Below are 14,181 nucleotides of genomic sequence, written 5' to 3'. Positions count from 1 at the left end.
ACTGCAATAGGGAAATTGAGGCAGGAAACCAACCAGTGTTACAGATACAAAGAAAGGCAAAAATAAGAGTCCCTGCCCTCAGGAAGTTCATTTTAGTGGAGGAAACAAGCAGACAGCTATGTATACATAAAATACATACAGTATAAATGGGAGGTAATTCCAGAGGCAAGTGGAAGGAGAGCCAGGAAACCAGGAAAGACCTCTTGCAAAAGGTAGAATTTGAGTCTTAAAGCCAGGAGGTGGAGGTGAAGAGGGAAAGCATTCCTGGCATGGTGGATACTTGATTGAGAAATGGAGTGCTGGATAGGAATAGCAAGAAGGCTAGTGTATTGAATGAGGGAATATGTGGGACTCAAGTGTAAGAAAACTAGAAAGGGAGGAAGGCCCAGGGTGTAAAGGGTTTTAAAAACCAGAGAATTTTATATTTGATCATGGGGAAGACATTGGAGGGGATGACATGATCAGCCCAGAACTTAATTTTTCTTTCAGACCAACATTTTAGAAAGCTCACTTTGGCAGCTGAGTGCAGGAAGGACTAGAATGGAAAGACTTGAGGCAAGACACCAATTAGTAGGCTTTCACAATACTCTGGACCAGGGTTCTGGTTATTTAAGTGGAGAGAGGGGATTTATAGCAGTGGTGTGAAAGTGGAAGCAACAAGGGTTGATAAAAGATCGGATATGTGAGGTAAGAAATTGTAAGAGGGGAAGATAACGCATGTAATGTCAGCATTGGTTGATGCTCAGGTTAGTTTTGCTGTACTTTGTTCCCTCTATCTTACTGACATCCTTCAGGTATATGTTTTTACAAGAGCTCTCTCCTAGGGATGTATTGGGAAACACACATGATGTAAAAGCAATGTATCAAAAAAAATTAAGAGAAAAGAAGTTGTTCTGATATTCTCAGTCAACTTAAGATATACCATTAGAGATCACATAATAACTTGCTACATAGGCAAATTGTAGTGAAATGCTTTGATTTCATTCCCATTTTAACATCACTGAAAGTGATAAATGAACCTACAGAATAATTCTACAATGCAGAGTAGTAAAAAATGATAGAGTAAAATATAGCAGGGGGAAAAAAGGAAATTGAAATAAATATTTAAGCACACACTGGTTAGCATTCTAAGTCATGCAGTCTTCCAAAGAAAGTGTTAGCATGTTATTTTTACAAAATGAAACCAAACCACTATGTAAGATAAAACTGAAAATGTTTATTCCCAGGAAATCACATTAAACCAACTTAATGGTATGTGTAAAAATTTAGTATTTTGCTGCACAGCTGACTTCAGAAGAAAGGGTAGCAGAGTGGGCATGCAAGCAGTATTTCCACAGAATTAGTCCTATTTCTACCACATTACAATGCCTTCACTCTATTCATCCTGGAAAGAGCTAAACATATTTAAACCCAGGATGTTTAGGATACTAAACTTAAATTAACTACAAAACCAAATTAGATATTTATTTCAAAGTTACAAAGGTTTGAAAATAACTCTAATTCTATTCCTCATATCAAATTATTCTACAAAGTAAAAAATAAATATCTAAAGTTTAGGAATCATGATAAGAATAAAATTAATGTGAAACTGACTGAGGGTGAATCAATGTAATAAAACATAGTAGGGGTTTTGAATGAAACTATAACAGTCTTTCCTACTTCACACTTGGCCATCACACATTCAATAACATTCCCGAAAATTTACTTACAAATAGACACATTTAGAATTCTTTATGTAGTGTGCTTCATTTAACATTTTGTTAACAAATTTTCACTGCATTTAGAACTCATGTAGTACTGTGTTTTGCTGTATACGCAAAAATTGTGACAGAAACCAACAAAGTCTAAGAAAGTAAAGATTGATACATGGGGCACACGGGTTCAAACTGCTATAGATGGGATCAACCAACTCAAAATGACAAGATATTAGGCTTTTGGATAAAGTTAATAGCATTATAAAAGCCAAATTAGACATTTTCTTCAAAATTACAAAAATACATTCTTTTGTTTTTTTCAATTTGATATTGGTAAATTTATTTGTGATATGTTACAATTTAGAACTGAATTCCTACAAAGTAGTATAAAATTACGATTTAAACTCTAAATTCATAACTGGATGAAATTTTATGAGCCTATTATCTATTACTTTTTGTTGATCGATCCAAGAATTGAGAGTAACATGTTAATGAACAAAAGTAACAGAGAATGGGTGCTTCAGTGCCGCCCATATTATCTACTAGAACCACAGTGTGGGCAACATAGTGTAGATTCATAGTAACAGTTGCTTGAATAAAAGAGCTTAGACAGGATTTTCCACAGTCACAGGATTTTGATGTATCCAAATCTCGACAAAGATGAAAAGGAATGATATGAGGAGCATAGGGAATTCTGTTGGAAAGATAGATTTAAAAAATGTTATTTTAAAAAAGATTCAAATATTAATGTGAAAGGTTATAAATCAAGGTTTGATACCCCTAACAGGTTTTAAGACTTTCAAAAAGGAACTTTTAAAACAAAAAATTAGGAACACTTATTTATGACACTGCATCTACTTTAATGGCTAAGTAAGTCTAGTTGGTCTAACTTATTCTTAAAAGATTGTTCCAAGATTAGCAAATATGTAAGACACTGTCAAGAACTTTCTTCCTAATACCTGAATTAAATTCCCTCCCATGGCAACTTACAGTTCGTTCTATTTCATGTTTCTATTCTTGGAAGGGATATGTAACTTTATTTTCTACTTTTTAGTCTAAGTAATCAAATGGTGGCACAGTGAATGGAGCACATGGCAGGCCTGGAGTCTGGAAGACCCCAGTTCAAATCCGGCCTCAGACGCTTACTAGCTGTGTGACCCTGGGCAAGTTAATTCACCCTGTTTGCCTCAGTTTCCTCATCTATAAAATGAGTTGGAGAAGGAAATGGCAAACCACTCCAGTATACTTTGCCAACAAAACCTCAAAAGTGGGTCATGAAGAGTAGGACATGACTGAAACAACTGAACGAGTACTAATGCTTCAGTTATTTCTAGTTCTCTTTAAGACTAAAACAAACTTCTCAAAAATCTCTTTTTTTAAAGAGCCTAAATTAAGATACAGCATTGTGATAAGCCCAGGTTCATCACCATCATCATACTGACTCCCTCCCTTTAAAAAAGTTATTGCACCTAAGTAATTCAACCTATTAATTTCTTTTTCTAAACTTGTGCCTAGGCTACATTTTAAAGAACTTTTTCTGTCTTTCTTATTGTGTACTTACCTCTATCAAACTTCATTCTGTTTTTTAATGTTTTCCTAATTTGGCAAATTTATTCTGAATTCTCCAAGTATTTTACAACTTCTTTTTAAAGTAGGTAGAATACTCAAATTTAAATAAAAACTTTCTTTTGCTCCATTCAAGACAGTGGATGAATAAAAGAGCCCAAGTTCAACTGCCACAGGTCAAAAAGTAGTTTCCTATATAGTAAGCCACTAGTTATCTTTACAGTATCACTATCTTCCTAGTTATACCTCCATAGCAATTTTGTCCAGATCTTATTTTTCCTATCTTACTGACAAGACCTGGAGAAGAACAGCATACAACATCACCAATCTTTATAACTTTCATAAAAACACCAACTTTGATAATAAGATCCTTACCTATAATCTGATATTGCCCGTGCAGAAATTTCTAATAAAGTTAATGGTACTGTCAGATGTATATTAGGAACTAGCAGATTAGGTTGTTCAAAAGCATTCCCAAAAAGATCCAAGTATTCAAGGGATAATTCTTTAAAATCATTGGGCAAAAATGGAAGCTTGTTTCGAGCAGCTGACAAAAATCGCAGGTTACTCAGTTGGCCTATCTTGAATGGGAAACTTATCAATTCATTGTCATCAAGTTTCAAATATACGAGTTCCTGTAGTTGACAAAATTGCAGAGGGAGAGCTTTAATTTTGTTCTGGCTGAGGTCCAAACTCTGAAGAGACTTCTGGAGTGTGGAAGAACATAACACTTCACTGAATGTCTCCAAATGATTGTCATTTAGGTTAAGCTCTTGAAGGTTGACAAGATCTCCAATTGTTGCTGGTAGTTTTTTTATGTGGTTGTGACTCAAGTCTAATTTCTTAAGTTTTTTGAGGCAAAGTATTCGCATATCAATTCGGGTAAGTCTACAATAGGAGGCCTGAAGATGTTCTAAGGAATAAGGGAAATTCTTAGTTAAGGGATAATTTTTTTCGGATGTAATGACCATTTTAGTTTTGGGTTTTTCAACTTCCGAAGTCTTCAATGGTGCTAGAGTTAATAGTGGTAATGTTTCAACAGCACAGCCTTGGTGAGCCAGCCTCACAGCAGACAAGAAATTCTTTAAGTTGCTGGAATTGGCCTACAAATACATACATACATACATAAAAGCAAAATGAACAGAAAATTTCAGTATAAAACTCTTGCATATATGCTTGTACTTCTTGCAACATATTTTGCAAAGATGTTTAAGGTCAGGAATATACAGAAAATGTCTGAGAAGAAATTAAATTTTCTGGCATTTTCTGTTCAATTTCAGCACATATAAAAGTCAGCCTCTTAGATGAAAACACTTCAAAATAAAAACAATTAGTCCTTAGTGTGGAAATACTAAAAGTTGCATTTAAAAAAAATTAACCAAACCCAATTTGTAGAGGCTACTTGAAAACAGGTGGCATTCTAAGTTTATGTAGTAATTCAGCAATTATATGCAGGGCACTGCTATATCTTAGAGGAAATACAGTTATGGATCAGACAGCACTGATTCCTCAAGAAGGTTAAACTCTAATTTGGTAGTAAGACCATATTAGACCTGTGCCCCATAAACTAGAATACAAGGTAGTAGGTGCCATACAGAAGGTACCAACGAAGTGCTATGGAAGTTCTGAGGTGTCAGAAATGATTGTAATGATGAAATAACAGGTCTGAACAACCTTTCACCCTAAAAAAAAAAACAAAAACAAAAACTTGACCAATGTTCTATTCTCAGATCTCTTTACATTCTCCTCGGTAATAGTTTAGGTAAGAGGTATTACCTGAAAAGGGGTTCTCTCAATGTGAATGGACAGGAAGGGACAGATTGGATTTTGCAGAGGTAAAATTGACAGGAAGAAGGAATGGACTGGTAGGGAAGTCAAATAGTGACCTCCATGTTTTAAGTGTGGCATTATTAACAAATGAATCAAGATAGAAGTGGTGGTTCTGAAAGGAAAATAATCAATCTGATTTGGCATATGTTACAATTAATGTGTCACAGGGTCATCTATATATAGGTAAATGAAAATGAGGGACTTAAGTTCGAGGGGAGGTCAAGACTAGAAAGAGTGGTGAAGGAGTTAAGCCCAGGTCTTCCTAACCATGAGAATGGCTCCCCCAATCCACTGTTGTTGTCTAATCTTTTCAGTTATGTCCTACTTTTCATGACCCCTTTTTGGGGTTTTCTTGGCAGAGATACTAGAGTCGTTTGCCATTTCCTTCTCCAACTCATTTTGCAGATGAGGAAACTGAGGTAAATAGGATTAAATGACTTACTCAGGATCACACAACTACTAAATGTCTGAGGCCAAATCTGACCTAAAAGTCTTCCTGACTTCAGGCCTGGTGCTAAACCAATCCACTACAACAAGCTTGCTGTCTATCTGAAGGAGCATAACAAGGGAGAAAAGTAAGTAAAGACAGAGGGATTGCTCTGAAAGGAACAAAACACAAGATCAAATATTTTCCTCTAGGGAGGAAAATATCAAGAAGATATCAAGAAAAGAGTGGTCAATATCATCAAACATTGTACAGATCAGAGAACAAGTTACTTGAACATGGGTTAAAACTTTGGACTTTGGAATTAGGATGTTATCAATGACTATTGAGATTAGTTTCAGGAGTGACTAGGAAAGAACAGATCACAAGGGATTATATATTCAGTGGATGGTAAAGTTAGAATCAGCAATGTGGACTGGTCCTTTGAAACGTTTGCTAGTGAAAGTTGAAAGAGCAGGTAGAACCAGGATGGGTGGGAAATGCACGAAGCAATACAGTGAGTTCCCCATTAAAATTCCTCCAAACAGATCTAGAAAATGTACCAGACTTGAGGAAAAAAAAAATCTAAGAAAAAGTTACTTTTCTAGACCAGGTCAGCATAGAGGAGACAGAAGTCTGTGGACACTGACGATAGGGTCTGTCAAGGAGTGTACCATTTATGGAACACTCCAGTGAGAGGCTGTGTACAAAGGACTGGGAGCTCTGGACCCATGAAAGACTCAGTGGCAGATCAACGTTCAAAGTTCAAGGCTCCAGGATCAGAGGTAGTGTTTCACAGTAGGCAGCAGCCAGCTGCAGGCCCCAGGCTAAGAGGAGCAAGTTCAGAAGCAAATAGCAGCAGTGTGACTCCTACCCCAGGAGTAAAGCAGGATCTTAGTTTCAGCTTTTAGCCCAATGTTGTTTGTCCTTCGTTTTTGAATCCTGACTTACACATGAACTGGATTTAAGTGCGGCAGAGTTGCACAGTCAGCCTCATTCTCTCTTCCAGAGTCACTGGAGTCCAGTGGCAGGACAAAAGTCAAGATTACTGGCAATGGCCCTGGATGCACACTGGATGACCTTGGCATTCTCCATGTGTGATCCTGCACTAAGCACTACACAGTGCTTCAGTTACCTTCACGGCCATTGGAACAAACTGTTCTCATTTGCCCATTGAACCAGAGGAAATCTTCATATGCTTGTGGTAGACACCCTCCTAACTCACCAATGGGTTTGAGACCTATTGGTTACACTCAACCAGGTCTAACTCATCTGTCGAAATGGTTTTATTGGGGTGTGACTGCTGCACATGCTACAGCTCAAGGAGCCACAGGTAAAGCAGAACACTGTGAGGGTATGGAAAGACTTCAGGTCTCCAGTCTGAGCTACACCAAGATTCTGGAAAAATAAAACACTCAGTACCCCAAGAAAGCAGTAACAGGACTAGTCCAGACCTTCCCTAAAGAAGTGCACCAAGACTGGTCCTAATATCAAGTATGAAGTCAGGAAGTAGGCTAGAAGAATGAATCAAGAAAAAGTAATTTCACTACCAAAAACACTTATGGTGACAGGGATGCTTAAGGCAGCAGCAGAAAAGAACAACTCCCAAACTATAAGCAAAATCTCAAAGAAAGTCACAGCTCAGGCACAAATTTTACTAGAATTACTGGAGGAGTTAAGTTTAAAAAAAGTTTAAAATGTTTTTGTAAATGAAATCAGAGCACTAGAGGAAAAAATTAGAAAAGTGAGATCTATGTAAAAATTGGAAAGGGTCAGCTTGGCACAAGAAGTATAAAACCTTGTTCAAGCAACAAACTCCCTTAAAATCAGAATGGACCAAATGCAAACCCAAGGACTCCATGAGGCAACAAGATATATTAAAACAAAGTCAAAAGACTAAAAAAAAGATGAGATAAAGGCATTTCAAAGCAAAAACAACTGACCTGGAAAATAGATCATGCAAAAGAAAGATAAGCATCGCTGGATGGCCTGAAAGCCATGACCAAAAAAAGAGCCTAGACGTGCTATTTCAAGAAATTTTAAAAGAAAATTGTCCAGATCTTTTAGAAACAGAGAGCAAAATATAAATAGAAAAAATCCACCAGTCATCTCCTGAAAGAAATCCCAAATTGAAAACTCCTAGGAATATGACAGCCAATATCCAGAGCTTCCAGGTCAAAGAAAAAATATTGCAAGCAATCAGAAAGAAAGATTTCGAGTACTGAAGCCACAGTCAGGCTCACACACAAATTAGCAGCCACCACTATAAAAAGGAGCAGAAAGCTCAGACTATCATATTCCAGAAGGCAAAAGGTACAGGCTTATAGCCAAGAATAACATATCTAGCAAAACTGAGTATAATCCTAAAGGGGAAAAAAAGGAGCCTCTAATGAAATAGCTTCTTAAACTTTCTCTACTTTCAAACCCCTTCAGCACTTCTTAAAAACCACGGGTTGCTACCTGAAGTTAGTTTAAGATGAGAAGACCAGAGCTACATATAAATTTTGAAGTGAAAAGGAGTTAAGAAAAACATAAAAAGGAAAACATGAACAAACAATCAAAAGGGACTAAAAAGGATAAATTGTTTATATTTAATATGGGGGGATGATATATGTATTTCCTCTAAAAGCTATCATCAGGAGTCACAGAGTAAGACAGAAAGCCTGGGAGGGTTTCTATTATGTCTCAATGATCTTTAAAGAATGGAAAGAGGATAGAGTGGGGGATGACAAGAGTGTTGGGGGAGAGGTGAAAGGTAAGGTAGCTTAGGAAAAATTATCTTACATAATCAAGACATCTATACAAACAAGAAGGGAGTTGAAGGGAGCATCTGATACATACACAACTGGGTACAGAAATGTATCTCACTCAACGGGGAAATAGGAGGGAAAAGAGGGAAGAAGAAAATTAGATGGAGGACAGATTAAAGGAGGGATTTGTCCCAAACAAAATAAATTCTAAAAATGTACAAAAATATTTATTGCTCTTTTTGATCAAAGAATGGGAATCTGAGGAGGTGCCCACAAATTGCGAAATGGTTTAACAAGTTATGGGATATAAATGTGACACTGAAATATAAAAATGTTATATATCTTTATATATGTGTGTGATGGAATATAATTGTACTGTAAGACAAAAAACTTTGAAAGAATGAAGAATTCTGATCAGTGTAATATCAAACCATGTTTCTAAGAGGACTAAGGATAAAACATGCTACCCACCTCCTCAGAGAGCAGGATGAGATTTTTTTTATATCACCAATTCAGAAATTTGTTTTACTTGACCATGCATATTTGTTACAGGGGTTTTGTTTTTCTTTCATTCTAAGTTGAGAGTAGAGGTAGGAGGGAAACGAGGTAGATTTTTGTTGATTGAAAAAATATTTACTTTTTTTAAAAAGAAAGAAAAAACTCAAGGAGTTAGAACAAATAAATTATACTCCTCTTAGGTCTGGTAATGTAAATCAATTTAGTGTATGAAATAATAGCTCTTGATTTGAAAGTCAGAAGGTACACATTTGGATTTTAACATGTGCAAATCATAGTTCATGGAGAGACAGAACCTTGGAGGTCATCTGGTTCAAGCTTCTCATTTTGCAGATAAGAAAACTGAGCTCCACAGAAGTTAGTTGTACAATATATGTTTACAAGACTGTTGAAAGGCTCAAATGAAACTATATTATATAGCTTTACCATAGTGCTACTGTGTAAGATATTATTATTCCAATTAGACATCAGATGCTTTTGAATGTGACAAAGACAGTTATTAAATTTTAAATTTCCAAGTGAATTTTAAATTATCACATACAAATGTCAATCTAATGAGACATCAGATACTATTTTGAATATGATAAAAAAAGCTATTAAATGATAAGTTTCCAGCTATTTTAGGTGAATTTTAAATCATCACAAATATCAAATATTTTGCTTATGAACTTAAAAGCATCTCAGAATGGTACATAGGAACCAAAGCACCACCCCAAGAAAAAGATAGTCTTAATCTTTTTCCTAACAGACTGAAAATTCCAAGCTTCCTTAGCCTGTCAACCCCTCCCCTCCACATTTCCTAATCCTGGTAGATTAAGTTTTCAAAAGCAATTTCCAACACAATACCTTACTGAGACAGACATCCACGGCAGGTTCCTTTAAGCGAACAGTGGCTTTCCCTTCTTCCACAAATTTAGTAAAAAACTGCTCAATATTTTCCTTTAGCTGCTTGAAGCAAATAAAAGTAGCAAAGTTAAAAAAAAAAAGTCTGGGGAAAATGAAGGTCCATTTTAATTTTCCTTAAATGTGAGAAAGTTTGGGCATTATTGCTTTGAGGTTTTAAGGATTCTTTTTTAGGCTGAATAGTTAGCACTTTTAACCTGAAGAATTCAATCCCATAAAAATTAAAAAAATAATTCTTTTTGAAGATTTTATAAAATTCAGCCAAGGGAGTTACATATAACTTTACTCAGGCCTGCTTAATCAAGAGGACTACATGTTTTACTGGCACATATTCTCTTGAATTAAACATTAACAAATGTATAGATAAATTAAGTTTATCCCAAAGCACACACAAGACTTGCACAGAAGTTCAATTACAAAGGACTCCTTAAAAAATTAAATAACCCATATATTTTGAGGCATATTCTGTGCTTATGGGTAGGCCATGCTAATAAGATAAAAATGACAGTACTACCAATGTTTACACTTTTAATGTTACAAATTATCAAGACTATACTTCACAGAGCTTACTAAAATAAAACTCATTTGATCGATTAAATTTAGTAATTTAATACTACAAAATGCAACAAATACATTTTTTGTTTTCATCATGGAAGTTACATCAATGTAGTCAGAAATGAGAGACCTGAAGGAGAAGTGAAATTCAAATTTAGGATTTATAAGATTAAGCAGGATTTTTATAGGGAAAGGGAAAAGCCCTAGAAGAAACATGAAAACATAGCCTAGAAAGACTGGGGACCTAGGTTCTAGTGGTGGTTTTGGCACTAACTACATGATTGCAAGCAAATGATTAAATCCCTCTGGGTTTTAGTTTTTTCATCTGTAAAATAAGAAGATTGGACTAGGTAATATAGATTTTTGCTTCTATAAACATGATTCTACTGTATAAATAGTGTACAATTTCCACAGCTCTCAAGAACCTTGAAGAAAGCTTTAGTAGCTTTTTTTTTTTAGCCACCATCACCATTCTTACCGTCCAAATGAAACTGTTCTCATTGCAGAGGTCTGAGTAAAGTCATTTAACCTAGATTAGCAGGTTGAAAACCAGGGACAGGATAGTATGGAGTCTGGATTCTCATTCTTTACTTAGTAAGAATAAAACCTGTAAACCTTCAGAATTATTATTTTTTTTAAGTTGTTAAACTTACAAGATACAAGGGTAAAGATACAAGGGTAGCATCAAATTCTGAATGTTACTTAATTTCTGGCATTAGGTACCTAATAACAGAATTATATAGCCTGTAGGAAAATCCAGCTTTTTTTTTCCTTTGGTGGATCAACTACAGAATTAAAAAAAAAAAACAATTATGTATTAATGGTCAAATATTTTGGTACTGCCGTAGAAATGGGCATAAATATAGCATTAAGGAATCACATTAAGTTATACGTATTAATTTTCAATAAAAAGCAAAAACAAGTCACTGCATCATTACCATGCCGACTTTAGATTCTAATAAACCCCAACAGAAGCCGAGCTGAGCTTATTATTTACTTATGTATGCGCAGTAAATCACCCTAGAGGAATGTAAACTTGACCTTCAATTTTACGTGTGCCACGTAACCCCTCAGTGTTTGCCTTTTTCTAAAGACTACAGTAACACCAACATGCGTGAGGAAAGCTCAGCGGGAAGCGACAAGCAGCTCCGCCTCACCATCACAACACTAAACTTCCTAGCTAAGGCCGTGCTTTGGTCTCGCTCAGCCTGGAATTTCAAAAGCTTCACGACCGAAGTTTTGACAGGGCGCTCCTATTCCCAGGCATTGGGACGCGCGGAGATGCAGCCAGCCAATGCAGATAAAACACGTGGAGATGGGAGAGAACGACACACTTTGGAGGGTTCTTGGGCTTTTCAAAAACAAACAAAAAGGCTGACTGGTCCGGGGGCAGGGAGGGGAGAAAGGCTGTCTCTCCATGGGAGCACGGGGCATCCACACGAGGGCTGCAGACCCTCGGGCGCTACCGTCCCACCCCGCAAGGCCGGCTCCTGGCGGACACTCTCACCGGGTGGAAGAGGGAGCAGGACGCTCACCTTGTACCTGCTCCCAGTCTTGTCCTTTAGAGTGTGGATGATCAGATGGGCGGCCCCAGCCTGGGACTGGGGCAGCGTCTTGTCTGAGGGCCGGCCCAAGGACAGCACTGCCCTTGTGCCTTTGCCCCTGCCCCTCAGGCCAAAGGTGGGAAGGTGGCGGTTAACCAATTCTACATCACACTGGAGCTTCATCGCGCAAGGCCGGGGAGCCGCCGCCGCCGTCAAACTCCACCAGCTCCCAAGCGCCTCTTTGAAAGCTCCTCTTCCCGCCAGCCACCGCCGCCAAGGCCCTTCGAGCGAGGGCCAGGGTTGTCTAGAGAACTGCCGGATCCAAAAAACAATCTACATGTCAGATATGTATACATATATAAATTCACAGCGTGCTGTAGTCTATATAGTCTCTTTAATGTCTCAATTCGAATTTTTCTGTCAGAACAGCTACTTGGTTTCAGGGGTCCGCTTTAGGCTGAAATCGATTTTTGCCAACGATGATTGAAGGCCAGCAATAAGGACCCCAGCTCGCCCCTCCTGTTCTTTCTTGAGCGCGTGCACGCGCGCGGAGCTGAGGCCGCTTTGGGGAAGGTTGCTTGTGCTCCAGGTTTCTTTCCAGTCGCGTTCCACCCTTGATTAATTGTGGGTTTTAACGTTGCCTTTTCTTGGAGGGAGTTGTTAAAAATTAGTAAAATGGTGACTCCAAGTAACTGTTTACGGGATAAGAAAACAACCGTGGGGATGTTAGGACCAGAAAATTTCTGGAGAACTGGGTGGACTCTAGCCATAAAAATCCAGAGGAGTGGTCAACATTTGCATGGTTATCTAGGTTTGGGGAGTGGGGGGGCGAACATGTCAGATACCTCTAATCCGTGGACGGGGACGGGAGCTGATCTATTTCTCACCCCTCTTCTTTCCTTACTGACAAAGAGGAAGCTCAAGTAAATATCACATGAGTCTAGGAAAAGTAGCTGCTGGGGAGAACTGCTAAGAACTGCATATGAGAGGTTTGAATTTTTTTCCAGATCTAAGTCATGAATCGGGTCATCCGAATTTTCTGGGAGTGGGGAGGTGGATGGGGCTATAAAAGCTGTCATCAGAATAACAGCCATTAGTTTGGTTCTCCCACAGCACTGTCACAGGACCATCAAGACAACAAATGTTTAGCAAAAAGTTCTGTTAATTGCTGACAATTAGAGTCAAAAAAGGGTACGGAAGGAAGGGAAAGAGGTGGATAAATTACCAACTATATGCTTGATACCAAAAAAAGAGGGTCAAGAAAAGGAATTGTGGGCAACATAAATATTAAACATATGAGATGATCCTTTGTAACAACAATGTTGCTTGCAGCTGCTGCTGAGGTATAAGACCCAACAAGACCAGCAACAAGAGCTGCTAGCACAGGTTCTTTGATCTGCTTTTCTAAGGAAAGCAACTTTAAGGGGTTAACAATCTCACTTTACTGAAACATACATATACCATTCACTTAGTTCAGGGGGGAAAGCCAGCACCCTGAACTTCAGAGCACATAGAAACAGAAATTACAGAGACACTATAAACAGAGCAAATAACACAATTCAACAGACAGGCTTTGTCTGATCAAGACATCACATACATTGTTAGCGAAAAGAGAAGCACCAACATCTGCCTTTTTTCAAAGCCAAGGAACTCTTAACAAGGCTGCCCAGAGTCTCTGCGCCAACACTCTTCCAATGAGTGAGCCCCACACAAAATGCTAACTTCTGAGTTTACATATCCTTCTTAGGGCCCGAAGACTTCACACCTAATTAGCAAAAGGGGGTGGGCCTGGGGCTTTGCACCTAGTAAGACTTAATCAAAGGCATTCTAAAAGAGAAAACAGTAAAAAAAAAAAAAAAAGTCCCACCTTAATTAATATTACAACTTATATATTAAAACTAAAAAATATTCTGGGGCTTCAGACATACAGCAAATACCTATAGTTAACTTATCATTAATATGTTGAAGCTTCACCTTTAAATCACCCTTTACACTTTCATAATAGCTAAGAATTTTCGAATGAAAATCCACTATTATAGTAAACTTGTTATCTATTTTATAACAAAATATACCTTATTAAATATTTTAAAATTTTCAAATATATTATTATCACATCCTTTTAAAAGCTCAATTCATGTGTAACAGCATCCAGATTAAAAAATTGTTTTGTCTAACAGCATTTCTGTTTGAGAGACAATGGTCTCTCAAATTATACAACATAAGAGAATTTGTTAGTACAATAATAACAGAAACAGTGTCATGCATTTAAAACATGAAATAAAACTTCAGATGACATCAATTCAGTTAACTGCATTTTCAAATTATCTCCTCTAAAAATCATTAATATTATTACCTTTGGGATTTTAAACCCCTTTAGAGTTATCAGGCATGGAACAATG

At 37.3% G+C, this 14,181-nt stretch overlaps 1 protein-coding gene across 1 annotated transcript; it reads right to left on the bottom strand.

Moving 5' to 3' along the window:
* Nucleotides 1-1,196: 1,196 nt before the first annotated feature.
* Nucleotides 1,197-12,069, bottom strand: LRR1 (leucine rich repeat protein 1). The gene is made up of 4 exons (XM_036736011.1): nt 11,774-12,069; nt 9,627-9,725; nt 3,636-4,363; nt 1,197-2,388 (listed from the first exon to the last, which is right to left on the bottom strand). The coding sequence occupies exons 1-4, from the start codon at nt 11,963-11,965 to the stop codon at nt 2,136-2,138; spliced, it is 1,272 nt and encodes a 423-aa protein (XP_036591906.1). The 5' UTR covers nt 11,966-12,069; the 3' UTR covers nt 1,197-2,135.
* Nucleotides 12,070-14,181: the final 2,112 nt, after the last annotated feature.

Source organism: Trichosurus vulpecula, chromosome 8 (assembly GCF_011100635.1).
Source record: "Trichosurus vulpecula isolate mTriVul1 chromosome 8, mTriVul1.pri, whole genome shotgun sequence".
Classification (NCBI taxonomy): Eukaryota; Metazoa; Chordata; class Mammalia; order Diprotodontia; family Phalangeridae; genus Trichosurus; species Trichosurus vulpecula.
This window is presented reverse-complemented; position numbering and strand designations above follow the sequence as displayed.

Coding starts and splice junctions, on each gene's coding strand:
- LRR1 (XM_036736011.1), bottom strand. CDS start 11,965: ATGAAGCTCCAGTGTGATGTAGAATTGGTTAACCGCCACCTTCCCACC. Junction 4,364..9,626: donor TGGATGTCTGTCTCAGTAAG/GTATTGTGTTGG, acceptor ATGTATTTGTAG/GCCAATTCCAGCAACTTAAA. Junction 2,389..3,635: donor CGGGCAATATCAGATTATAG/GTAAGGATCTTA, acceptor TCTTTCCAACAG/AATTCCCTATGCTCCTCATA.